This window comes from Passer domesticus, chromosome 5 (assembly GCF_036417665.1).
Source record: "Passer domesticus isolate bPasDom1 chromosome 5, bPasDom1.hap1, whole genome shotgun sequence".
Lineage (NCBI taxonomy): Eukaryota > Metazoa > Chordata > Aves > Passeriformes > Passeridae > Passer > Passer domesticus.
In genome coordinates, this window is record NC_087478.1 from 67,325,088 (window position 1) to 67,351,156 (window position 26,069).

At 39.4% G+C, this 26,069-nt stretch overlaps 1 protein-coding gene across 3 annotated transcripts in view; it reads right to left on the bottom strand.

The window, feature by feature from the left end:
* Window positions 1–23,317, bottom strand: part of BMAL2 (basic helix-loop-helix ARNT like 2) — a 31,226-nt gene extending 7,909 nt beyond the window's left edge. Inside the window, exons 1-11 of one of the 3 annotated variants that reach the window (XM_064420724.1) lie at window positions 23,100–23,317; window positions 15,764–15,911; window positions 14,484–14,519; window positions 11,638–11,676; window positions 9,096–9,253; window positions 7,340–7,419; window positions 6,298–6,390; window positions 4,260–4,377; window positions 3,276–3,407; window positions 1,439–1,679; window positions 467–573 (exon numbers count right to left, since the gene is read on the bottom strand). In XM_064420724.1, coding sequence (XP_064276794.1) covers window positions 467–573; window positions 1,439–1,679; window positions 3,276–3,407; window positions 4,260–4,377; window positions 6,298–6,390; window positions 7,340–7,419; window positions 9,096–9,253; window positions 11,638–11,676; window positions 14,484–14,519; window positions 15,764–15,911; window positions 23,100–23,157 — 1,210 coding nt within the window. In that variant the 5' untranslated portion in view covers window positions 23,158–23,317. Of the gene's footprint in view, window positions 1–466; window positions 574–1,438; window positions 1,680–3,275; window positions 3,420–4,259; window positions 4,378–6,297; window positions 6,391–7,339; window positions 7,420–9,095; window positions 9,254–11,637; window positions 11,677–14,483; window positions 14,520–15,763; window positions 15,912–17,469; window positions 17,490–23,099 lie in introns of those variants that run through there. The other 2 variants (XM_064420723.1, XM_064420725.1) reach the window with 2 other exon arrangements.
* Between the last annotated feature and the right edge of the window lie 2,752 nt (window positions 23,318–26,069).

A 26,069-nucleotide genomic window follows, 5' to 3' on the forward strand; every position in this document is an offset into this window, starting at 1 on the left:
CAAAATGTTTCTGTTGGCCAGACATAGAATAAACATACCAGAACAACCTGGGATCTGTTCTAAAATCAAATTATATCGTTTCAGCAGGGCCATAAATCTTACATTAATAAGCAAGTACTAAGTGCCTGCAAAACACTAGGAGACTCATGACTTGGTGAACTTTAACTCATGTCTTTAATTGTTATGATACACATCTGCTCTTCAGGATTCCTCCCCTTCCTTACAAAGAATGGAAGTAGAGGGTTTGACAGAGGTGCTGACATTATTCCTCCACAATTAAGGCCCTGCACCAGGAGCCAAGACAACACAAGTTTCTCCCTGGTTTTATTACAAGCCCTACACAGGCTTGTCTTAACACAGACATCACAAAGGGCAGTGCTGAGGTTGGGTAGTTTGGGTTTTGCAGTGTTCTCACTTGCAGTTACACATAGGGTTAAGTAGTCTGGGAGGACCAACTATTTTGTACCTTCTTTGTGTTTTTCAGCTAGGTGATTGTGATCATCTTGATGGCAGTACTCATAACAAGAAGTTCCTAGAAGCTCTTGTGGCAGATACCCTAAAATTGCTGTTGCGCTGTTAGAAATAGAAACGTGAACTACAGCGGACTCAAAGCTGTTTTCTGCAGTGTCAGATAAAGCAGAACATTAATATTTAAACAAACAGATGCCTGTGTTCATGTTTGGGGGAAAATACAGCATTAGTACAGCTCTAAAACAACAGGAAATATTTTTCACAGCAAATTATCCCTTTGCAATGAATGACAATTCGAAAGTAAAGTAAATGTTTAAACATGTACACACAAAATACTTCTGTTTAGTGGCTCTCCCTTAGCCAGTCACAGTACTGGTCACACATAAGAGTCAATAAAAAACTCAGCAGTTGAATTTTGCTCTTCCACTCAAAGGAATTTCCAAATGCAAAGTGGTAATTAGATCTCTACAACAAATAAAGGTCTGTTTCAGAAAGTACAGAAAATGGGAACTTAGTTCTCATTTCTGATAAAATAAGATACCAAATAAGATTTGGTACCTCATTTAGATAGAATGTATTTGTTACAAATGGTAAGACTCTCAGAAGTAATAACTTCTGGTTAAATGTTTATTACTTCAGTCTTGTGCAGAGCTATGAAGCTCTAACTTGAGATTTTTCTTTATGAATAAATGAGTCAATTTTCTATAGGACAATACACTTCTATACATTATGTATTATTTGACAAAAAAACAAAGCCCAAATACACATAGTTTAAGAATTATCTGCTTCTTGTGCAGAGCAGAAAAACATTCTGAAAATTAGAATTTTTGATAATTTAGAAAAATTCTCAAAAATTGAGAATTCGAATTAGAACTTCTACGCTGCTGGAGAAATTACAGTTTTGACAGAGGATCGGAAAATGGAAGCAGTTGTGTCATTTCTCTTCAGTAAAGAACAAAATGCTTACCGCTGATCTACATAAACAAATTTTCCATCCATGGCAAATCGTGTAACAAATTCTGTTGCTTTGACTTTTATCTCTCCACTCTTTTGTGGAACAATATAAGGGTGTAACCTCCCAATCGCAACAAGACAGTTAAAGTTACTACTGTCCTTTTCTACATCATTTTCCTCTTCTACTCCCACCTCATTAGGAGGCCAGTTCTTCAAATACCCAGTACAGTGAATGGTGCAGTATTTTCTGTGATCTAATAGAAAGAAATTAAATAAGAAGTAGTTATTGTTCAAAGAGTAAACCAAACTACTTATTATGTTGGCCGTGAGACCAGCAACTATATTTCACGCTTACCTACACCAACTGTACCAAGCCAAAGATCATTTTACAGAGAATTTTTCAATTCATTTTGTTCTATTCAATTTGGGTTTACCTGCAGAGAGAACTTCTAACCCTATGTAAGATTTAGGAAGATGAGTTATGGGTGTTGGCAGTTCAAGCACAAGTTAGACAGAAAACAAACAATAACCCACAAATCACTCTGGTTTTATATGGATTGTGAATTAAAATTAACCTGAGGCACACTGTAGCTTCCAAATCAATTTACCTTTGGTGAGCAGAATGACCTGAACATAAGCATACTGCAGTTAAAGAAAGAATCAGCTTATTTTCTATGTATCTCAGGTTTCTGAAGTTTTATGGGAATACAAATATTTTAACTATCTTAAAATTCCAGCATACACTGTCAATCATCCCTATTTGCTCTCTAAATAACATGCAAACACCCTCATAAGCATCAAGGTTTGACAGTATATGTCCTAGAGTAGATGTCTTTCCAAAAAAATGCCAAAGCATTCTTGACACCTCTATGCTGAACAGGATGCTTTCCATAGCTTTGATTTTCCTCTCTATTACAAAAAACACAGATCAACTCTGCAAAATGAGAAACTGAGTTATCCCACTATGATTCTGTCACAGTTGCTCAGGTGCCTTCCCTCAAAACTTCTTTTCCAAGAAGCACTTACAGAAGGCAAATTCTTAGCTCACTGAGTTATCTGACACATCAAGGGATATCAAATTCTGTTTACTTACAATCACGGGCCTCTTAAAATTTGTGGTGTATCTCAACAGTAACAGGTTACATTGAAAAACAGAACTTGGAGGATTTTTTCAGGATCAAACAATTTCAGCACACCTTTGCAAAAATCAATACTAAGTTATTAAAACAAAAGCTGGAAATTGCATTTTAAAATTGAAATATAAATTTTCACTGGAAACTTGACAAGATTATACTGCTCTATGGGCATACCAAAATATGAACTAAAGTGAAATTACTGGGAAAATTAATGGAATTACACTGATAAATTAACTTTACCATGAAAAGGAGGAAAAAAGGAAAATGCTTTTAAATACTTTTAAATACACACAACACAAAAAGTAAATCAGAAAAAAAAGTTGGTTTACTTGCTTTTTTCCCTTCAAAATAGTAGAGTTTGCAGGCTTTATTCACTCAGTTATCTTCAAGACATAAGTTATTTAGTTTCATTCTTCTGATCTGCTCCAGTTCTTTCAAATATTTCCCTGAGACTTCTCAAATTTGACCACAACAGACCACATGCTCCTATACAGCCACTGTACCTCAAGTTCCTCCTCCTCCCTCTTTCCAGGAGGGCACCAGGAGGAGAAAGAGAACAATTAGACTGTTTTTCAAAAGGTGTCCCTGGTTCACATTTACACTGCTCTACATGTACTTCCTGAGATCAGTAGGAACTAGAAAGCCATTAGTGATTTGGAATTTAAAGAAGTTTCAAGAGAGAAAGCCCCCACTTAATCTCCACTCTCTGAATACCTTTCTTCTTTGGGTTGGGCAAACACTCCTTCTCCTCTTTGACTGTGGTCCTGCTACACTTTATGCGACAGAAGAAGGAACGTCGAGCACCAGAGTTCAGCCGAGCTGGTCCAGCTTGGAAATCTGTGTGTACTTGCAAGCCAGCTTATAAAGATTTAGTAAAGTAGTTAAAAACAACCAAAACCAAGCAATAAAACTACAGAAAACAAGGTGCTTTCTGCATTCTCCCAGTACACTGTCCTTACTGTTTAGCTGCCTAAATTTTGTACTTACAATTAAAAAAGTCTAATAGTTTAAATAGGGCAAAGAAAACATGATTGACAGATATTCCAAAATTAGAAAGAACTACTAAACTATTTTTAAACCCTACTTGATATTCTTAATACAATTTTACTACAGATGCTTTATAACTTTCACCTTGTATATGGTACAAGGAAGAACTGCAAAGATGCTTGTAAAAGCCAGCTATATAATAGGCATTAGCTGCATAGTACACAAAACAGGCTGCATAGTACACAATGCTTTCCTTATTAGAAACAACTGTAAACTAAAGAAGGTTTGGTTACATTTGGATTGACACTTGGCATTTTCAGAGAAGACAGTGATTCTTGATATTGAAGTATTTTATCCCATGTTCGACTACATCAGGTCTTTTGTATTGACAAGACCTAGCAAATACAAGAAAAAAAAGTAGTATGCTGGAAGGAAGAATGTCAGACCACATCTTGGTAAATGCTTAACAGTGATTGCAGTAATTTAACAGAATTTCTGTAACTCTTATGATCTAAAATCAAGTCTCTTCTGGGCTAGCTTTTCAACTCTAATGCATTTTAAGCAGCAGATATGCATTCAAATGTTTGCTTTGTAGAAATACCTCACGTTTGTTCATCCACACATCCATACAAACCCCTGAATAATCCTGACTAATAATTAGATTAATGAACATCTCTTGAAAAAATCTGAACACATCCAGTTCTGACTTACTTTTGCCATCTACAAGCTTCTCCCTAGGCGAGACGTCCGATGAAGAAAGTTGCTCCTTAACTTTTGCAACATCTTTTGGATGTAAGTAATCAAATAAACTTTGTCCAATTAAACTGGCCTATTAAAAAAAAAAAAAACCAAACAAAACAAAAAAAAACAACAAAACCCAAAAGAGATGAGAACCACACTATTTTGGAACAGGACCCCACACATTATTGTCTCAGGAAAACTACTGTCTACACCACTACCAAAAAAAAAAAAAAGTCAATACCACAAGTTACTCCAAACATCAATATTTTGTTTTACATTTCATTTGTCATTGTTTAATATAATTTTTATTTAAATGGGTAGTAAAAACATAGTTTGTTCCTTCCCTTTGAAAAACAGCAGATTTAGTGGGAGATCAAACAAGTTCTGTACAATCAAATGCTTTATTTATGTTAATAATGCAATTCCTGGTCCTAGCCAAAGATGGTTATGCACAAAGTAATTCCACTCTCAAATTATCAGGGAAGGAGGGAAGAAATAGAAAGGAGGATGAAATATTCAACTATCTAATGACTCTGAGGTCTAATTTGGTTGGACACCACAGAGCCAGAAGCAGGCTGGAAGCAGGGCTCAGCTCACCACAGCATTCCTTAGCAGAGAATATTTTCAGGGATGTCTCCAACTGGGATGCCTTCTACCTGCTCTCTCTATCCATCCCAAGTAACTGACCTGCTGCAACACTTTCTTTTGGAACAGGAAGAAATTCTCACAGAAGTGGGAGAGTTTGGGTTTTCCACTGCTTACCTTCAGCACAGCAACCAAATCAAAGGACATAAAGGAGCTGTGTTGACAAGCTCTACTCGAGACTCAAACTCAGCATAAACACCCAGTCTCCTGCCTTTTCCCAGTTCCCATTTAATCCTAACGCAATAGGAAAATGCTGAGTGCTGCTGAGCCTAACAGCAGCCTTGCTAAAACATACAGGTGGAACAAACCAGATAAAGCTGCAGCATGGAATTCAGAACCTAGAACAACTCCCAAACAAGCTAACAAATCCATGGGTTTTATTAAAATCAGTCATGTCCTCTGAATCTCCTTGTCTGGAATAGAGGAGATCTTAAGTGTCTTGGAGGTAGGTATGTCTAACATGAGTGACTCCAGAAAGGCACTTTCAGTTCTTGAACAAAATCAGTTTAAAAACAACAGTAGAAGTTAAAAAAAACCTCCTCTGCTTTATGCTTATTCCCCTAGGATTATTCATTTCACTTTAATTAAAAAAGATAGTTTTGCACTTAAAAAAAAAAAGAAGATAAAAATAAATCTATGAAAGAGTCCAGATGGGTTATCTGTACATTTATAAAGAAAACAAAGATAGCACAAATAGTTTCAAAGCTACAAAAGTAGACAGATGGCAGCACTAGCTGTTTTAGCCTCTGTGAAACAGAAGTCAGTGATACAAGAACAAGTCATCATCCCTTGATTATTTGTGGTAATTGCCCATCATGTTAAACACCAACTAATGGAAGATACTTCTCTTTTGCCAATTTCCTATGTTCTACAGGCTATGCTGGCTCCCATTCAGTTTGTTTCAGGTTAAGGGTACACACTCGGACAGTTTTTGTTGATGATGTGCTACATGGTTTATCTGAGCATAAAGGCATCACCAAGAAAAGCTTTAATTAACTTCCACTGCTACACTACTCATTTTCCTTGGCCTAAAAAAACCCCCAATATCACTTCACTATGTGAAAGAAAATCTCTTGCACACAGAAATTAAGAAATCTTCAAATTATCCCTTCCTCTCAGACTGGCAGTTTTTCTTAAGGATGATCAGCTGAAATCTGGTGCTGTTCCTCAGGCTGGGAACACTGATGTACTTGCACATATTTTCTTACAGGTTATTCAGCTTTACTCTGAATAAGGTTAAATCAAAGAAATTCCAAGAAATTATACACAAGGATTGGTTGATGCAATATAGAATAAAAGATAAGAGTTTTAAAACGCCTAAGAAAATGCAAGGTAAAAGCATCCAAGAAACAACAATAACTACCTGATCATAATTAAGTATTTTGCAAACTGATTCAGAGACAAACAGAATTTTTCCTCTGTTGCATCCAACCACAAACAGGAATCCATCTGCAGCCTGAAAATATAAAGATACTGTCTTTAAAAACACAAATTAAAATTAACGATGAATATTAATGACTACAAGGAAGCACACTTTTAAACCTGATTTTTAAAATTAAATACAAGAAAGCTGGAGAGGGGCAAGAGGAAATGGCTCCACACTGACAGAGGGTGTATTTGGATCAGATATTAGGAAGAAATTGCTCCCTGTGAGGGTACTGAGTCCCTGGCACAGGCTGCCCAGAAAAGCTGTGGCTGCCCTAACCCTGAAAGTGTTCAAGGCCAGGTTGGATGGGATCTGAGCAACCAGAGATAGTGGAAGGTGTCTTTGCCCATGGCAGGGGGTGGAATGAGATGAACTTTAAGGTCCTTTCCAACTCAGTCCATTCTGTGATTCTATTAAAAAAAAAAAAAAAAAAGCAATTAAGATTGCAAGGACCAAACACATCTTTGGCTCCCAAAAGAAGCTGTTTTGTAGCTGGGCTTTTGCCATTCACAGATCTTGGCAAAGCATTATTGCAGCAAAGGAAAAAAACCACAAACCTAGCTGTGAACGAGGTGTGTGGGTTTATGATGAAGTATGCAAACAAGAGGGAAGATTTTATTCCAGGTATTTTCTGCATCTTTTGTGAAGTACATCTTTAAAAATGTCCATGAAGGATAGCCAACAACTGCGAGGATTTTCCTGCATAATTGGCAGCATTCTCTGCAGTTGCATGAAGACTTTTAGAATGGATGTATTAAACAGGCAGACTGTATACAGTCTGTCCCTTACAGGTCTGCTGCCTGCCATGCTCCCAAACGATCTCTGCACACCTTCATGAAAGACTGGGTAGTGCACAGAGTTTAGAGATCAGTACAGCAAAAACCTGCCTAAAGGAAATGATGGGAGAAAAAGCACTGGCCCACTAAAAACTCAAGCTTTAACAAGGACATGATTTATCTGAGAGTTTCCTTCCACTTACCCTAAGGATTAACTGTCGCAGTTCATCATCCTTCAAAAATGAAGGTTTATACCGGACTTCTGAGTAGCAGCTACTGGAACCTGGAAAATGGATGATTCACAGAGATCATGTCAAAAGTTACATTTGAAGTTCACTTTTAGTGGAGCTATACTTGTTATGTCTTTCAGAATTTTTGTCTGTGACCTTAACAGCTGAATTTTAAAAATAATTCAAGGTTCTACAAATTCTAAAAATAAAATTAAAACAAATCTCAAACATAACAACTGGTAATAAAACCAGACACATAAGCGTTTTTTTTCTTGCCCTTTATTAACACAAACCAAGCAAACTTCTGTTCATATATCATTAATGTACTGCAAGAGAAATGGTATTAGGAGAACTGAGTTTTCTAGAAACATTTAATAGGTATATTTCAGACCTCTTAATTAAATTCTCTTTCCTAAAATAGAATAATTCATATTATCAATTATCTTTTGGCATTAATAATGCTTCATTAATACTATAAAGCCAACAATCAAAAAACAGACTATTGTAGTTAAATCAAATGTCTCACAAATATAATGAGACTGACTCAGGGCATGTACTGTTCTAGCACCATGGCAAGTACTCTGTAAAATAATTTTTGTTATTACACTTTTATCCCATAAGGGGTTTTTTTCTTGTTACATTTTTTGGAACAGTTGAACATTTCAGCCAATTTAATCATGCACTATAACTCCACATAGTATATTGTATTCTCTTAAACCATTTGTTTTGAGGTAAATACAACTGTGCAGGGTGAAGTCCAGTTTTCACATCCTGTTGTTAAAATACAAATGGTTGAGCTGAAGATTTCTTGTTTAAACTGCAAGTGCAGTTACTGTCCCACTGGTTTACATTATTTCCTGTTGGCTCACATTATTTCTTCATGCAGAACTCTCAGTCCTTTAGAAAACCCTCAAAACCCTTTACCTCGAGCCATTTCTATGATTCTATTACTGTCAAGGTAGCAACTTAATTAATTTTCTACCCTTCTTTGACGCAAAACTAACTGGGTTCCCATTATATCTGCTTATTCACAATCAGTGGGTTTTGCAATGCAGAGGGTCTTTGATCTTTGCTTAGAGTTGACCAAATTATTATTCTGAAACAGTGCTGCCAAAACACCTAAATATTCTGTGCAGCTGATACAAGTTGCCTATTGCAGAGTTTATTTGGATATATACTTTTTTTTTGGGGGCGGGGGGAGGGAAAAAGGTCCCAAAACCTACCAATAGCAAAAGGAGAGCAAAGAATATTTCCAAGGTTGAGCCGCACACTAAAGCATTCCCTAAGATCCATGATTAACCTTGCCAGCTGACAGGGCTACCAGAAGTTTCTGTTTCTTGCTACTCTCTACCATGTGAGGGTTTTTAAGACTTTAATATAATCCAACTCATTGACCATTTTGTTAAACTATTTTCTGTCTTGCAACCTTCCTTTTGACTCCTGTACTTTCTAAAAAGGATCAAGGAGTGACCCAACAGTAAGGCATGCCCTGAGCAAACAGAGAATATCAGACACTGAAGGGTGGCTTTTTTTCTGCTATAGTAAGCAAAAATTTAAAATTAAGTTCTGACAGCTACACACATTACATTTAAACGAGGAGCAGACTTGGAACTAAATACAGTAAGGAAATATAAAATAAAATACTCTTGATTTATTTAAAATCTTGGAAGATACACATAATAACTCCTACTGGAACAAGGATTTACAGGATGATGTTTCCCAAACTCACCTTTTAAAGACTTCAAGTGCTGCACAGCCATCCGTAGCACTGTGAGTTTGTCCAGCTTTCGTGCCATGGGATTGCACTGTGGTATCATGGCAGACAATTCCTCTATCAAATTATTCATTTTGTCTCTTCTTCTTTTCTCTGTTTGACTGTGAGCCTCTCTAAGAAGAAAAATTATTTTTAAAGAGTGATGTAGAACACATGATTTTCCCCATAATATTCCATTTCATCTTGGGAATGGAGCTATCACCAGTACTACTGCACTGAAACAGTTTATCCTATGTTACTTGTATTGGACAATTGAATTGGATTCACTTCAACAAAGACAAAATGGTCCAAATAATAATGTGAAATACTGAGGAGAAGAAATATTTCAAGCAGCAATTGGATTATATTTGGCAGGAACAAGAGGTTATGAAGACCTCTAAAAGTTAACCCCTTCTTGTGATTCTTGCCATGCAAGTGATGACTTGGACACCTCAGTGTATCCCCAAAGAACTCTTGATGTCATTGGGAATCGGTGAAAGACATTCCTGCTCCCACCTCTACCTGGCCTGTGTAACCTAGATAGGGTGTTCATTCTGCTGTCTTTTAAGAAACCCCAGAGCAATAAACATTACTTTTCTACATGCTTCTAAGAGACGGAGTGTAAACTGAAAAAAAAAAAAACAGGTGTGCCTCGTGTAATTTACCAGAAGTATCTCAGAAAGCTTTCCTGATAAGGTGGTACAAAGGCTGTCTCAGGTTTCTTCTCTTGGTAAGCCTGTCAAGAACTCAGCCACACAAAGAGCTTCTCAGATGGAGTTTTCTGATGAAAACTTTCTAGGGCACATGGCTCCACATCACAAGTGCATTTACAGCTCAGGTGACCTTTTCTTTACTTCTTTCTAGTGCAGTATGTCAGCTTTTCAGCCCATCTCCTCCCGTCTAACACCTCCAGCAGATCAAGGCAAGTTTCATTCACTCTCTTCCTCCTTAGCCAGAAGACAAGCCAGCCACTCAATTAAAACCCAGATGATTTTTCTTTCTGATTGAGGCCAGACACAGTAGTACAGTTAAGCAAAATAAGGAATAAGTTTTGGTTAATTGATCTCCAAAAACTTTTCCTTCTAGGCATACTGCAACAGAAGCTATTAAAGTTAATAAAGTTAACCACACCTGGCCTGTTGAGAAAGAACAAAGTACAGTTTTAAAGACCTACCTGAATACTATTTTAACTTTAAAAAAAAAAAAAAAGCCTTCACCTCACAATTAATCCTGGGTGATTCTGCCAAGCATTCAGCTTTTCTCTCTCAAAAGCCTATTTTTAGATTTAATTTTTTGAGTTATGCTCATACCTATGGGTTCACCTAACTCTTCCTTTATGTCAGGTAAGAAGAGTCAAGTAATATCCTGTGTATGCTCCTTGAACTGTGAACCTCAGGAAGACAGATACATGCATTCCAGGAAAGGGAACAGCCTTCCACATCTCTGAGGGTCAATAAGACATTATAAAAAAATGAACAGGTGGGTGCAGAAAATCAGGGGATGACTGAATGAAAAAGCCTTCTGTTGCTTGCCACAGCCACAAAGACAAAGGGAGAAAAGCAGGTTCCACAATAAGCTTGAGACAAATAATACTGGAAGGAGATAACTGATAAGCAAACCTCCAGACACCTTTGTACTGATTCTTTTTCCCTCTAACTAAGGCACCAAAAAGTAGGGAAAAAAGTTAACAATACTGCAACGAAGCCATTAAAGCAATGTACAACAATTTTATAGAGCAATCTGTAAAGAAAAAATAATTTTCAAGTGAAACTGTAAATATATCTTGGAACACTTTCGTTTCTTTAATTTTGTTTCAATTACAGGAACACTTCATAATTACTAGCTAGCATACTATATAAATAATATAAATATAAATAATACTTCTGACAGCACACTGAGTGGATTATGCATTTCTGGTTTGATATCTCTGCTCACAGGAAATATAAAAGACTTATTTTTAAATCAACTTTACAGCACAACTCTGGTTTTACTATGTGGTTTGTCTGTAGTTTACAATATTTGTTTGGCTGAACTGTGGTCACACAACCTGCAAGTGCTCTATGTGAATTTCAGTTTATGTGAATTCAAAGTTCAGTGGCAAACTTGAATAATTCCCTACACAAAAGCTTGTTCTACAACAAAAACTCCATTTCTATGTGGAATAAATTCTAAATACCTCCAGGAGCAGACAAATCCAGAAAAAATAATTCTCAAAATCATATGGATGGAGGATCAGCTCCTTATTATACTTGGGTGTACTGCATTTAATTCTCACCTTAAAAACTTCAACCTCATGTTTTTGCTAAACCACATGAGATATTCTGTAGCAACTTTTACAATTATTAGCAAATAAAATCCTCAATGAGGCTTTAAAAATTACTATACATTTAACAAGGAAAAGGAAAAGCTTACTGTTAAATATTTGATAGTTTTAATGAATGTTATCCATAAACTCATATTTTACTATTGTGAATCTCAGTATTCACTGGCAAAATGTATTTCTATTGAAAAATAGTACCTGAAATCTTTTACTTTAATATGTTCTTCATCTTCACTCCTAGAAAAAACAAGATAGAGAGTTTTACATTACATATTTAATACTAGGCATTTCTTTCCTCCCACAAATTCCAGAAGACAGAAAATGCTACAGATTTGCTGTGGCTCCAGCAAAAGCAAACCCACAAAATCTCTGAACCATAACTGACCTAGCAAGTGATGCATAACAGAAAGAGACCAGAGCACAACTGGCAATATTCACAGTTGTGTGAACATATTAAAGGGATAATTCATAATTATGAGACTTTTTTTTATTCTGGAGACAACGACATTACTGGAACACTCAAATAACTTAAGACTAGACTTGATTTAATTTCTCTTATAAAACTTGAAACAAAAAAAAAAAATCTATTTATGTTTTTATTTCTCGTATCTTATTGTCAAGTCATAAAATAAGCAATCCTAAATTATATTTAAAAAAAAACCACCTCAACTATTTACCATATCCTACAGCAATGACTGGGAAGTCATAAAGTAATAAAATTGTAAATGAAACACAGCCCTAAGTGTCTGCAGCACAATAAACACACTGCAACAGGAAGCTATAAAGGATGATTCAAACAAGGGCAAGGAGCTTCTCTTTTCCTATGACCACTACACTGTTCCCCACTCTTTGTGAGAATTCATGGCCTTGGTACCATGAGGATCAAGAGGAGAGGCCAAGCAGGCAGGTGTCTCCCATGAGGAGGCAGAAGCAGGAGGACCCTTGGAGATTACAGCTTCAGGAAAGGTGCCAAAAGCTGCTGCCATCTGTAACTGAGCACTGAAGCCAGTGAGAATCCAGAAGCCAAATTAACAATGCATAATCTGGGATTTCACTGGAACCCAGCAACCTTTGAGACAGTTTGATAAACCCAAACACAGGAGGTGTTTTTTATTGACTCACAATACCCCAAGACTTTCATTCACTGAAATTGTTTCAGATTTAGACAAGTTAGCAATAACTAATATTTTCCTTCCATTTCAAAATAAACTTACCAGAAATATCCATATACTGTGAATTCCAGCATAACTTACATTCTCTGACCATAAGAGAAGAGGTAAGGAGGAGCCAGACCAGCTGCAATGCAGCATGTGCCCTATTAATTAACTTTCCTTCTCCCTCAGGAACTCCACTTGGAGAAAAAATCTAGCACAAATTTGCTGCTCAAGCAATCAGTCCCAGGCTTCGATGGATTTTTATAGCCTCTGTCCTAACAGCTGTGGTGTTGCTGATATGAACAGCTAAATTAAAACCACCTTGACTACATGAACAGAAGGTGAAATTCCACTTTGTGGCTATCATGTGTGTATATTTAATTGGTACTATAAAGGACAGAATGGGTATCAATCAGTAAAAATAAAGAATACCAACTTTTCTCTACTTTCTCAATTAATTTATAAAATATACTTCCCCATTTCTTCTGAAATAGAAGCAAATGTTTTAAAGGCAGAAAAGGAGTTTTTTTAGTCACATTTTCCATCATGAGCACCATGAAAAAATCCATGAAGAAACAACCAATTTAACCCCAAAGAAAGATTTTTACACTATCCTTTAAGTTATGTACCAAAAAGTGACTTTGGTAACAAAGACTTCCCTGCAGAAAGGACCTGGAGGCGCTGGCTGACAGTTCAAGGCAGTCAGAGGGCAAAGCACATCCTGGGCTCATCAAACACCAGATGGGCAAAGAGGTGATTGTCCTGCTGTCCTCAGCACTGGTGTGCCTTCACCTTAAATATTGTGTGCACTTTTGGGCCCCAAAATGTGAGGTGTTTGGTGAAGGTGGGAAGGTCCCTGAAGGAATTCAGAGAAAGGCAACAAAGCTGATGAAAGGGATAGAAGGAATGTCTTGTGGGGAGTGGCCAAGGACTCCTGGTTTGCCTAGTTTGGAGAAAAGGAGGCTGAAGCCTTGCTCTTGCCTGCTCCCTGCTCTCTGCAGGTTCCTGAGGAGGGAACGTGCACAGAGAGGTGCTGAGCTCTTCTCCCAGGTATCCAAGGATATGACACAAGGGAAGGGTTTAAGAGCTGTGCAGCGGAAGTCTAGACTGGACATTAGGAAGCATTTCTGTACCAAGAAGGTGGGGAAACACTGGAACAGGCTACGTGGAGAGGTGGTCAATGCTCCAGGCCTGTCAGTGTTGAAGAGGCATTTGGACAATGTCCTTTACAATGTGCTTTAACCTTTGGTCAGCCCTGAAGTGCTCATGCTGTTGGAGCAGATGATCATTGTAGGTCCCTTCCAAGTGAAACAGTCTATTCTATAAAAACACTGCATGGCTACTTATAAACAAATATTACCCAAGTAAGACATCCAGATACACAAAAAGAAAATGCAACAAAGTAACCATGTAATTAACAACCCTTCTAGCACATATATTCCACAAAGGGTTTGCTTATGCTGCACAGCCACCTTGTAACAGGATTATTTTAACAGTTACTATAATTGTAATTTTAAATGCACCTTAAAAGATTAAAACAACAAACAGAAATGTTTACATTCACCAATCCTGGAAGAATATGAGAATATAACCTTTGCCCCCCCTAAGTCTTCTTATTGAACTGGAACTTTCCACTCCTTCCTATTCTAAACTTCAATACTAACAAGTTTGGTAACAGCATAATCCTAGAAAGAACTATCAGGAACCCTTACCTTTGAATGGGCCTGTCCATCCTGTTCCTTAACTAAATGTTTATCACCTCGTGCTGTACACATACCTGCCCTGGGATGAAACACTCCTCAAGGAACCCCACAGCTCATCTAGGCAAATAGCAAAGTGTGACAAGTTCACAGAACTCAAAACAGGAATTAATTCATTCATAAAAAGTACCTTTTCTGAGGATCACCATCAGCTTCAACTGTATCCCTGCAGAAACAGATCACAAAGTAAGTAAAATGTAGTTTGAAGCAAAACAAGATGACTTAATAGAGTCAAAACACCAAAGTCACAGCAAAAATTTAATAGTAACTCAACTTGATTGGTTATTTTCAGTAAGATCATTAGTCCTAGAATCTAATTACTACTTCTTATTAGCCAGACCTTTTTCAATTAATTTTTCAACTTGGACAATATTTTATTTTTTTTTTAATCAGAGAGATCCAAATTTCAGGGAAACATTACCGAGAAACCAACACTTTTACTGGACAGGTAAAAATCAACAAGTGATACTGAAAAAGAATGGAGACTGGTTTTTTTCCCCCAGAAACTAACATTGCTGGAGTTTTTAGTTATCCACACTATAACACTTGAATCTCCAAGTTGGAAATTACATCAACACACACAGTACAATTACTGCAGATCAATGGACTACATATGGGAGAAGCAGTGATTACAGAGAAGAGCTTTAATAATCACAAATACATGCAAGTCTCCTATTCCCCACCTTTTTAAACATGGATATTCTGCACTAGTTTAGAGATAGTTGTAGTGCACTACACCTGCACCTTGTGTCCCTTACTTCTGCCTGATTTACACAACTTTGAATGCATCACTTTTTTGGTTAACTGGCATCTGTTTGGCAGTTAAAGAACGGGATACAACAGTTGACAGTGTCAACTCAGCAGTCAAGTATGACCCACTTGAAAAGAATGAGGACTACAAGAGGACAGTCCCCATTTTTAGGTCACAGATCTGTCTCCATGTTTAAGGAAATGGCTGCTCTGGTCACTGAAGCAGCAGTTCTAGATGAAACAATTCAACCAGTAATCTTGTCTCGTTCTTGAAGGTAAAATTCTAGTATGTGCCTGGGAAACTTCAAGCAACTTAAGAACTTGCTTTTACTAGTAGGCAAAGAAGGAGAAAAAACCCTAAAAATCAGGATTGAAATTTCAGCATTAGAGGCACATTATCCAGACACTTCAGGCCAGGAAATGGCATTACAGAATCCTCCGTACATCCCTTGGATTTAAGGATTATTTTTTCTATTTTTAATAATTGGGGACTGTCAAAGAACACCTTTGGAAAACATTGTAAATGTAATGGTAATGAACAAAGGAAAGAGGATTAGAAAGGATGGAGGAGGAGGAAAAGGAAAGACAGTGACCATGTTGCATAAACAACAGACAAATGTCTCAGATTTAGGTTGAGACACAGAGATCTGATTTACTTACTGGTTATCAGAATCACTTCCCTTGCGTTTCCTTGGAATGTCAGGCACGGCAGCATTGAAAGAAGTGGTGGTGGCAGCCTTAGTGACTGGATTCATGAGGCTGGGCCCTCCACAGGCCACGCATGGGCTCCCATCCACAGAGAACTTATCTGGCAGCAAGAATAAAGGCTCAGTGTCCAGCAAGAGCTGCATCACTCTGCATCCATTCTCATCCTCACTGGGACAAGAAGTTGTCTGTGTGTGGTTTCTGTGTCTCGGACACAAAAAGCCAAGGTTGCAGTGCTAAAGCCAAGTCCAGCAAAGAGTGCACCACCTTCCCACAGTGCTGCAATGATCTCACCAACCCAATCAACACACCAAGGCAATATAGAACAACTCTCCCCCCATGCAACCTTTGCACTTAAATCTCCCCCCACCTCAGGCATCCTGCTGCAAAAACACCAGCTGTGCCATTTGTCAGCAGATCAAAATACAGTGGCTCAAACTAAATGAAAATTAAAAATATATTGTGAACTGTTTTTTAATCAAGTGGAATATCTAAAAAATGGAAGTCTGCTATAATCATATTCCTGACATAAAATCCAGAATTACACAGAACCTCTGCCATAAAAGTTGGAAGAGTCTCAAGAGCTTGTCAAATTTCCTTCACAATTCTCCTCTTAAGGAAAACTGTTGTTTCTGGGAAGGACAGAAGAGAAGTCACAAGCCAAGGCAATCCTAGCAACCTACTGGGAAAGGAGAACAGTCTCAAGGAACATGAGCACTATTACACCGTTTTTCTGTCTCAATGCAGCCATCACAAAGAATCACCCAGTTGATGTTTAGGCAAAGAGCCTAAAGAATTAACTCTGTTTCAGCAAATGCAGGAACTCCTTTATGCTTCATGTGCCAGTAAGGCCACATGAGGGATGAAGAGATGTCATTTAAGGATGTGAGCAAAATCCAAGAGGAGTACTTTGAAAATCCAGCAAGAAGAAAATCTGGACAATTTCTTGTGAGCCTTCTCTCTTTTTTAGCATCTGTGCTATTTGCAAAAATGTAGAAATGTGCAAAAACAGTGATACAAAGGATATTTTCCCCCCCTCTTAGATGTAAACACATCTCACACCAGAAAAATTACCTTATAGGTTTTCATTTGGTGTTGGAATACAGCTCTGGAGAGCTAAATTAAAATAGGCTAATACTCCAACAACAGCTTGCCTGGTCTTCCACTAATCCTCTCTCTATCAAACCAAACAACACAAAGTCAACCCCTGTTTTATTTTAGACAGCTCTTCAACTCATTAAGTCACACAAAGTTTCAAAAAAAGAGGTGGAAACAAAGAATCAACAAATACTTGGCAAATAAGTGACAACATTTGGACATCTGTGACAGCAAGAAAATCTAGTTATTTCAAATACACATCACATTCAAATTAGGGATGTTAAAAATATAATAAAAGAAATTACATTATAAATATTTATGTATTTATATAAGATAGTGGTAGATGTCTGAAATATTTTTATGATAGGTCTCCCTACAAGTCTCATTTTATATTTCTGTTATTAACACAATTCCAAAACAAACAAAAAATGCTGACAGATCCAAAGGAACTGTTTATTTAAAAGGAGCAGTTTTAATTTGCCCAGGTCACAGCATCCTATAATTCCTGATTGAACTACGGAAGTATAATCAGTCTTGATGAATATTCATAAAAGAGTACTTACTAAACAGCAACCTGCATGGTTGCAAGACCAGAATGCCTTCAGCACAACAGATCCTTTCGTCCTGGAACAAAGCAGGACAGCACAGACCCACTGACCTAAATAGTGCTCTGCACACAGATGGCCAGCCTGCTTTCCAAACACTTCCCTTTAAAGGAACAAAATCCAAGGCCTCTTTTACAGGTTTTCCAATTTATCTTCAATACTATTAAACAACTAGGTTTTTTCCCTCACACCCAAGCAACAATTTCTGAATACTGCACTTCTCTCTTCTACCTTTACTAACAACACCCATTTTGTTATTCTTAAGTGAGAAAACAAAATATGTTCAGATTACCAGTAATAGTAACCTATTAAGAACTTTTACACTACAATTATTAGGTGATAAATTGAATCCTTAACACTATCCCGGGACAAACTAAATGCCAGTACGATGGGTGGCTGATCTTGGACAAAAATGTAAGGTTAAAAATCTGTACTGATCCCTGACATGCTCAGCATGCAGCTTCCCAGTAAGTGTATGTGAAATAAAAAAAAAATGTTAGTTCAACACTCATTTTAGTGTATTTCATAACTGGACAAACAAAATATTTAAGGAATGTTCTCAATACATATTTCTCATAACAAGAGCATCCCCTATTCTTGTGTTTTTTTCTACATGGAAAAGAAACAATAATTAGAGTCCCCAAGGGGTTGCAAAGAAGGGAACAACCACCAAGGAGCTACACAAAACTGCTGTTTGCGGGGAGATACAAAGACAAACAAAATCAGCCATATTCCTGTGTCAGCAAAGTTTCTGTGTCAATCCCATGCAATGCATTGAGAAACAAGGCTTGGGAGACTCCATATTTTTACAATTACTGACAATAATATTTTCGAATCCCATGCCACATTCCTGAGCTGTTTTCACAACCAACAGTTTTAAGGTTTGCAATTCCTAAGCAAATACAAGCTTTTAGAAAAGCTTTATGGCCAAACTCCACCAGCCATAAAAAGGGAGATTCATCTAAACCAATAATGATGTCCACATCTGAAGTAACCATTCTGGTCCCTCTTGGAGGAAGGAAGACATTTCTAGGGTGATTCATCTCTCCCCAGAATAGATTCCTACATTTGGCTAGATGAAATAAAACAGTTCTAGGGTGATTCATCTCAATCTAAAATAGATTCCTCCAGCTGGTTAGATGAGATACAGCCCAAGAGTGCCTATCTCTAATCAGTAATTACATAGGGACCAAAGGAACTTCCTCAGACTTGAACATCTAAAGGTAAGTAAGATGAAACCCACCCCAAGTACAGAAATATCACACAATTCTTAAAACATAAGAGCCACAGACAACACCTGTTTGCATCACATCCAACAAGTTCAAGCCCAAGACAGGCTTTCCAAATTATTGCCCTAATTATGCACTACCTCAAGACCACTTGCCCTTAGCAGGGTTAGCTTTTCTGTCTAGGTTTTCAGGATACATATTAGCACTCCAAAAATCAGCAAGAAGATAGAAGTCATGTAGTATTAATAAATGAATAAATTAATTAAAAGAGCTGTCAGTCAGACCTTATTTATTAGCCAGATTAAAAAAGAACATCCAAATTCAGCTACCAAGATATTACAGTAAAATGGGCTTGAAATAAAATACCATTAAAGAAGTACATTTATAAAGCTTATGGTGACACTTTCCATAGTCTGGGAATAAGTAACACTTGAAGAAATGTAGCAGCTCTGCAGCTAACTAAATTAATAATGTGTTAACACTGGCACAACCCTTCCAAATATAAGGAACTTTTAATCCAGCTTCCTATTTTGAAATACTTTCAAAGGAAAGGAGAAGAAAGAGGCTGCTTTGAATTCAGATTTCTAAGATCACGGATACTACAGACTACTAAAATGTGTATTTTCCAAAGGTATGTATGTGGCATGCACAAAACCCTCCAGCTAGGAATCTGAGCTCTGTGAATTTTAAAGAACTCCAAATTCTGGTACAAGCGAGTGTGAAGTGGCACTTGAGGGTTGTGCAGCCCAGCCAGAGCAGTTCCTTTTAGACTGTAAAGGTCTGTCACAATCAACATAGTTTTTTGGTGGGGTTTATTTTTCGGGTTTTTTTGTGGTTTTTGTTGGATTGTTTGCTTGGTTTTTGTTTGTTTGTTTGGGTTTGGGGGGATTTTTTTTGTTTGTTTGGGTTTAGTTTGGCTTTTTTTTTTTTTTTAGATGGGAGACAAAGCAGCTCTGCTGTGAGGAAAGGTTGAAGGAATTGGAATTGTTCAGCCTGGAGAAGAGAAGGCTTTGGGGTGACCTCAGTGTGCCCTTCCAGTGCCGAAGGGAACCCACAGGAAAGATGGAGAGAGACTCTTGACAAGGGCCGGGAGTGACAGGACAAGGGGCAATGGCTTCATACTGACATAGGCAAATAACTCCACACCATGTAAATTGTTTTATTTTACTATGGAGTTAAATTTCTAAATTTTAAGCTTATTTTAATGAATTCTTGCTGCAGGTATTCATTAGAGAGTGTGACAGTGACACACTGAGCCTACACACGTACAGGAGTGCATGAGGAAGAAAGTTACAGGTGCTGTGATATCAGCTTAAGGTCCTGCACATCTGAACACCTACACAATAAAGAACCATATTTTCTACACATAGCTGAGAGTTGTACTAAAAAATTCTTTGAATTGATTTATTTTAGACCTTTAAAACAGGCCATGAAAAGCATTACCAAACTTACTTACAGCAAGTCTGGCATCAAGCTCATCAGCTACAGTACCTCTTATTGAAAGCTGGGACAACAATCTTTGGAATGAAGTTCTGAAAATAGTAGAAATGTATTGTTATGAATAAAAAGTCATCAATTTTTTTAAGGTTGCAGAGTTAAACAAGTTGAGCCAGTTGCTGTTGAATTGAAGGTTACCTGCATGTTGCAGCCACCTATTGTTAAGAGTTCTTCTTCAATTACCTGTTAGTGGTTGGTGATTAGCCATTGTCCCCCCTTATGCTTGCCAGGGGTGACACCAGACCCCACAAGTTGCAGGTGGGGTGTGACATCAGAGCTAGTATGCAGATGAGAATGCATTTCACCAGATTTTGCAACGTTCCAGGAAAAAACCCCTAAAAACAACGAGCCAACATGGAATTAAGAGACCTAAGTGACGTCCAAGGATGAGGAACTTAATCCAGTATCTTCTAAGATCCTTTTACTTCTCACCCTAACCTGAAAAGATCTTAGTTAGAAAGAGGACCTGGAATGTTAGACCGAAAAAGCAGAATTTCCTACTCTCCCGTGAGGACAGAAGCCCCAGCTCTGTCTGCAGACCAGTGGACACAGCTGCATCATCATCCTCCTCCTCCGTGCCACTCCTGGGAGCAGCCGCGGCGTGGGCGTGACCCGTCGGCTTCTCCCCACCTCAGCTGATTCTTTTTAATAAAGACATTAAAAAGGAGAAAGATCTCCTGTCCCACTTATTTCAGTATGGACTCAAGCAGCTTATTCTTTCCCCAGATTTTATAACGATGTGTAATGCAGGAGCAAGAGACAGAGAATTCAGTAATGAAAGCATCTTATGAACAACAATATCCAGAGAATAAACTCTTCTATGTTAAGAACATTGGATTTGGTTTTAATCTCACAAAATGAAAAAAGGAAAAAATTAAAACACTCTGAATTACACATATTTAAATCAAATAATAGGTAACTGATTACTCTCTGCATCTATTTTTACTCATTTTCATCACCTGGAAGAGAAGCAGTCAAGAATCACAACTTACCAGTTAAATTACACATTTACTTAACAGATTTCAAACAAAAAATATTTGGCCAAATCTGTCAGTGTATTAAAATATAAAATAAGGCAGGAACCAGATAATGAAAAGATCCTCCCCAAGGCCTGGAAAGGGTACCCTGCTTTTCCAGGCACTTTCATGTTCACACTAGGTAGAAAGCACTGATAGGAATCAGGAGTCTCATATATCATAGCTCATTTCTGGGAAAAAAATCCAACAAACAAACAAACAAACAAACAAAAAAAAAAAAAAAACAAAAAAAAAAAAAAAAAAAAAACACAAATCCTCTCCAATAATATACTCCTAGAAGAATGGTGGATAGTTGTTTTCTTGTAAGTTTTAGAATCATGTGACTGCAAAACACTGAGTCCTATCAAGTCAGCTGCAGAACTTCCATAGTTTTAGCTGGCCCTGAAGTCCAAACAGGGAATTTTCAAAAGTTCACAATGATTCGCTTCCAAAATCTCCCACCAAATTATTTCTTCTTACAATGAATGTGATTCTTGGAGGTCAAATGTCCAGTTTAGAGTTTGTTTTTCATAATGTGCAACTGTACAAAAAATAAGGTGTACCACTCAAGTGAAAAAAAACCACCCTAAAAACTATTAGCAGGTAAGTTTAGTGTGGCCATATCCCACAATTAAATACATTAAAGCATACATAACCCAAGAGGCATTTAGAAAACAACTACTAAACCTAGAAGAATTGGTGCTAACTACACAGAGTTGAAGTGATGGCTCAGGAGGGATTGGACCATTTGTGTTTCCCCACACCGCGTGCAAAACACTCCCTTCTACTCATTTCCAAGCAGGAACATGAGCATCAGCTGGTGGTTTACAACCAGCCTTGATTTAGTATCAGGAACTTATGATTAAAACCATGGAAAGATCAAATCTTGGTCACCATACATGCGCGGGCATACATACACACACAGAGAAAAGCCGGAATCACTATACCTAAAATACTAAATTATGTTTACCTAAAAAAATCACACTAAAGTTTTAGGAATGCAAGGCTACATGTGTACCAGAAACAGTGAACTACAAACTTAGTTTAAAAAACCCCAAAAAAGAAAAGAAAAAGAAAAAAAACAAAAAACAAAAAACAAAAACCAAACCCCTCCAGATTTTTAGTGCACATCGCATCAGTATGATGACACATCTGTCACAGCAATACAGCACAGTGACCATTACACAGGCGGATGCCAACAGGACGGTGACAGGCTCTTTTCACTGCTGCCCAGTGACAGGACAAGGAGCAATGGACAAACTAAACACAAGAAGTTCCACCTCAGCCTGAGGAAGAACTTCTGTACACTGAGGGGGGCAGAGCCCTGGAACAGCTGCCCAGGGAGGGCCTGGAGTCTCCCTCTCTGAGGAAATTCCAGACCCACCTGGACACGCTTCTGTGTCACCTGCTCCAGGTGACCCTGCCTTAGCACGGGGGTGGACTGGACCATTTCCAGATGTCTTTTCCAACCCCATTCCGTGATTCTGTTTCTATGTGGGCGTTCCAGGTACCTCCACTGAACTCCACTGAGCGGGATCAGCGAGCCAGGAGAGCCCAGCGGGAATCAGCCATGAACGCGAACGGCCGCGGAGCGGCACCGGGCACAGGACCGGCCACGAGCACCCTCACGGAGAGACGGCAGTGCCCGACGGGCACCAGCCCCACAACAACACCCGCCCGTGCCACATCACCGAGGCGGGCGCACAAACAGACAAGACAGACTCAAACAGGCAAACACACCCCACACACAGCACCCGCCATCGTCACCTACGCACGGAGCAACGCGCGAGAGGGGCGAGGGAGACGGGGAGCCCACCACCCACTCCTCGAGCGGACCCGCTCCCACCTTCCGCCGCCCGCCGCTCCTCGGCGCTCTCAGTGCTTCCCGCTCCTGCTTCGGCCATGGCGGGCGGCCCCGTACCCCGCTCCACAGCGCCCCCGGCACCGCCGGCATGCAAGGGGTGAGCTGAGGTGAGCAGAGGAGGAGCCGCCGGCGTCGGGGAGGGACCGCAGGCTGCTCCCGCCAGCCGCCCCTCAGCACGCCCGCCCCGCCACGTTCACATCCCGGCCCCGCGCGGCCTCTCGCGAGATATGCGGCGATGGTAGCGCCGGCGCGCTCCTCTCACGGTGGCACCGTAGGTGGGGTTCGATCCCCGGCATGCACCGACCCAAGAGTTTCAGTGACGAGTGCAGTAAAAGGCAATTATTCGAGAGACACACCGATGGCTTATTACAGAGCTGCCCCAGCCTGGGTGCTTTGTGGTAATACCGCAAATAAAGCACTACCGCTGGACTTTTCATGCCATTATTTATACACGGAAATTCAGAGTAAGTTTCCAAGCACAGCAACTCTTTAGGATTGTTTAGGATTTTCCATGTAAGTTTCCATGCAGCTGAGTTCTATGCATGTATTCACCTGGGCAGGGTCTTTTTGACATACAGACATGATCGACCTGGAGTATTTTGCCAAGCTAGCAATGTATACATAGACATACATCAACACTGATTTACTACAATCTTAAAACATGTTAGTTCTAGGATGTCCTTGAATGAGGGATGCTGGCAGCTGCCTCTTCCAATGGTTAGATATCCATTTTTGCTGGTTAGGCTTGGAAATATACGAAGATCTTACATGAAAGAATATCCTGATTTAAGATAATCTTGACATATTTCCGATTTTCCAACACTTGGGCTGGCACCCTGACCTTGTCCCCAGGCTGGGCAGGGCTGATGTTCCTTTCTCTGGGTCCTGTACAGAGGATGCTTCATCTGAAGAAGCGTCAGGATCCTGGAATAGTTTTGGTTGGCAGAGGCTTCTGTGAGTGGTCAGAGAGCAGTCCCATCTATCAGTGAAAAGTAGCATAAAATAGGGATAACTTTCACAAGTGTGCTGAAGAGTGTTAGCAGAGCTGTAGCTGGTTTTTGGCAGTACCAGGAACACACTTCTGAAGTGAATCTGTCCATCACTGTGCTCTGGTTCACACCCTGGAGTGCTTGTGTCAGCGAGGAGTGTTCCTTGTGCACAAAGACCTCAAGGTGCATCTGTAAAAGATTAGTGTGTTCCAGCTATTCCAAGGCATTCCTTCCCTCCAGCAGATCCCACTAGAACCAGTCTATGAAATGAAATTAAACCTCTACAACAAAAATGAACCTCAGCAGTGCCTCTTCCACGTGATAGAGCCTCTGTCACTGTCCTGCCCCGTGCTGGTGCAGCCTGTGCCCACTGAGTTCCACTTGCAGCTGTGATAGAAGAGGCTTTTGCTCAAGCACACAAATCCCGACCTGTGCCATCTCCATGGGCTGTACAGGTGCTGCTTCTCTGTGTTGGGGCACCACAATATAAGAAAAATCTAAAGCTCTCAGAGTATGTCCAAAGAAGGAGATGATGCTGAAGGGCCTGGAAGTGAAGCCACAAAAGTCGCAGCTGAGGGCACTTGGTCTGTTCAGCTGGAGAAGAGCAGAGTGAGGTCAGAGCTCACAGCAGTTCTGCAACTTCCTCACAAGGGGAAGAGATGGGGCAGGCCCTGATCTCTGCTCTGTGTGACCAGGGACAGGACCCGAGGGAATGGCTGGAGCTGTGTCAGGGTGTGTCAGCTGTTAGGGTGGATATGAGGAAAAGATTCTTCCCCCCAAGGGTGCTGGGGCACTGAACAGGCTCCCCAGGGAATGGTCACCTCCCCAAGGCTTCCAGAGCTCCAGGAGCAGTTGGACGGCACTCTCAGGCACAGGATGGGATTGTTGGAGTGTCTGTGCAGGGCCAAGAGTTGGACTTCAGTGATCCTTCCAACTCAGGATACTCCATGATTCTATGAACTCAGGCAAGAGGGAACTTAAACTACACAAATTATTGCTCACCAGTGAGGCCAGAGCTGCAGAGTTGGTGACATGTTTGGAGGAAGCTCCTTCTGCAGGTGTTATTCTCCCACTGTTCTGGGGGCTTTCCCCTGTCAGTTATTAGTAATGGGGATCCTGTGGAGCTGGCAAGAGTAGCTGTAATATTCTGCAAAGGACATTATGTTCTTTCATCATCAGTTCTAGTGGTCACTAAGTTAAAATTTATGTCTTTAGAGCTGCAGACAAGAAATCAGTTTTTTCAGATCTGGGGCAGACTCTTAAGAAAAAAACACCCTTTTCTAAAAGTAAGAAAATATTACTAAACACACATGAAAAGGCAGTTGGGATCAGCCTGTTCTTCCAAGTAAAAAGCAATAGGATGAGGGGGAACAGGCTCAACCTGTGCAAGGGAAGGTTTAGATTAAATGTTAGGACAAAATTATTCATTGAAGAATTGGAAAAGTCTGTCAGGAAAGTGGTGGAGTCACCAATCCCAGAGGTATTTAAAACATGTGTGGATGTGGCACTAGGGGATGTGTTTTAGTGGTGGATTTGGCAGCTGGAACTCGATGAGACTCAATGATCTCCAGGGTCTCCTCCAAGCAAAATGATTCTGTGATTCTAAGGGCTTGCAAAAGTAAATCCTCACAAAACACTGTGAGCCAAATGCATTCCAACACCTATGAATTTTATGTAATGTGGTGGAAAATCAGCAAAATCAGTTAGGTAGAGTTGGGGGAGGGGGGGAACCAACCAGAAAACAAGGATTTGTTTCCTTCATAGCTTTCAGAGACATAGGCAGAATTCACTTGTCTAAACTCCAGACTATAATCTTGAGGATGGTTCCTCAGATGCAATCCTGAACTCCATTAGTGACATCTTTTATAATTGGAAGCTCTCAGCACATTTCCCATCTGATGTGGAAGCTCCTTGTCTGTGTGGGAATGGGCAGCTCAGCATCTTGCCCATGGCCCAGCCCAAG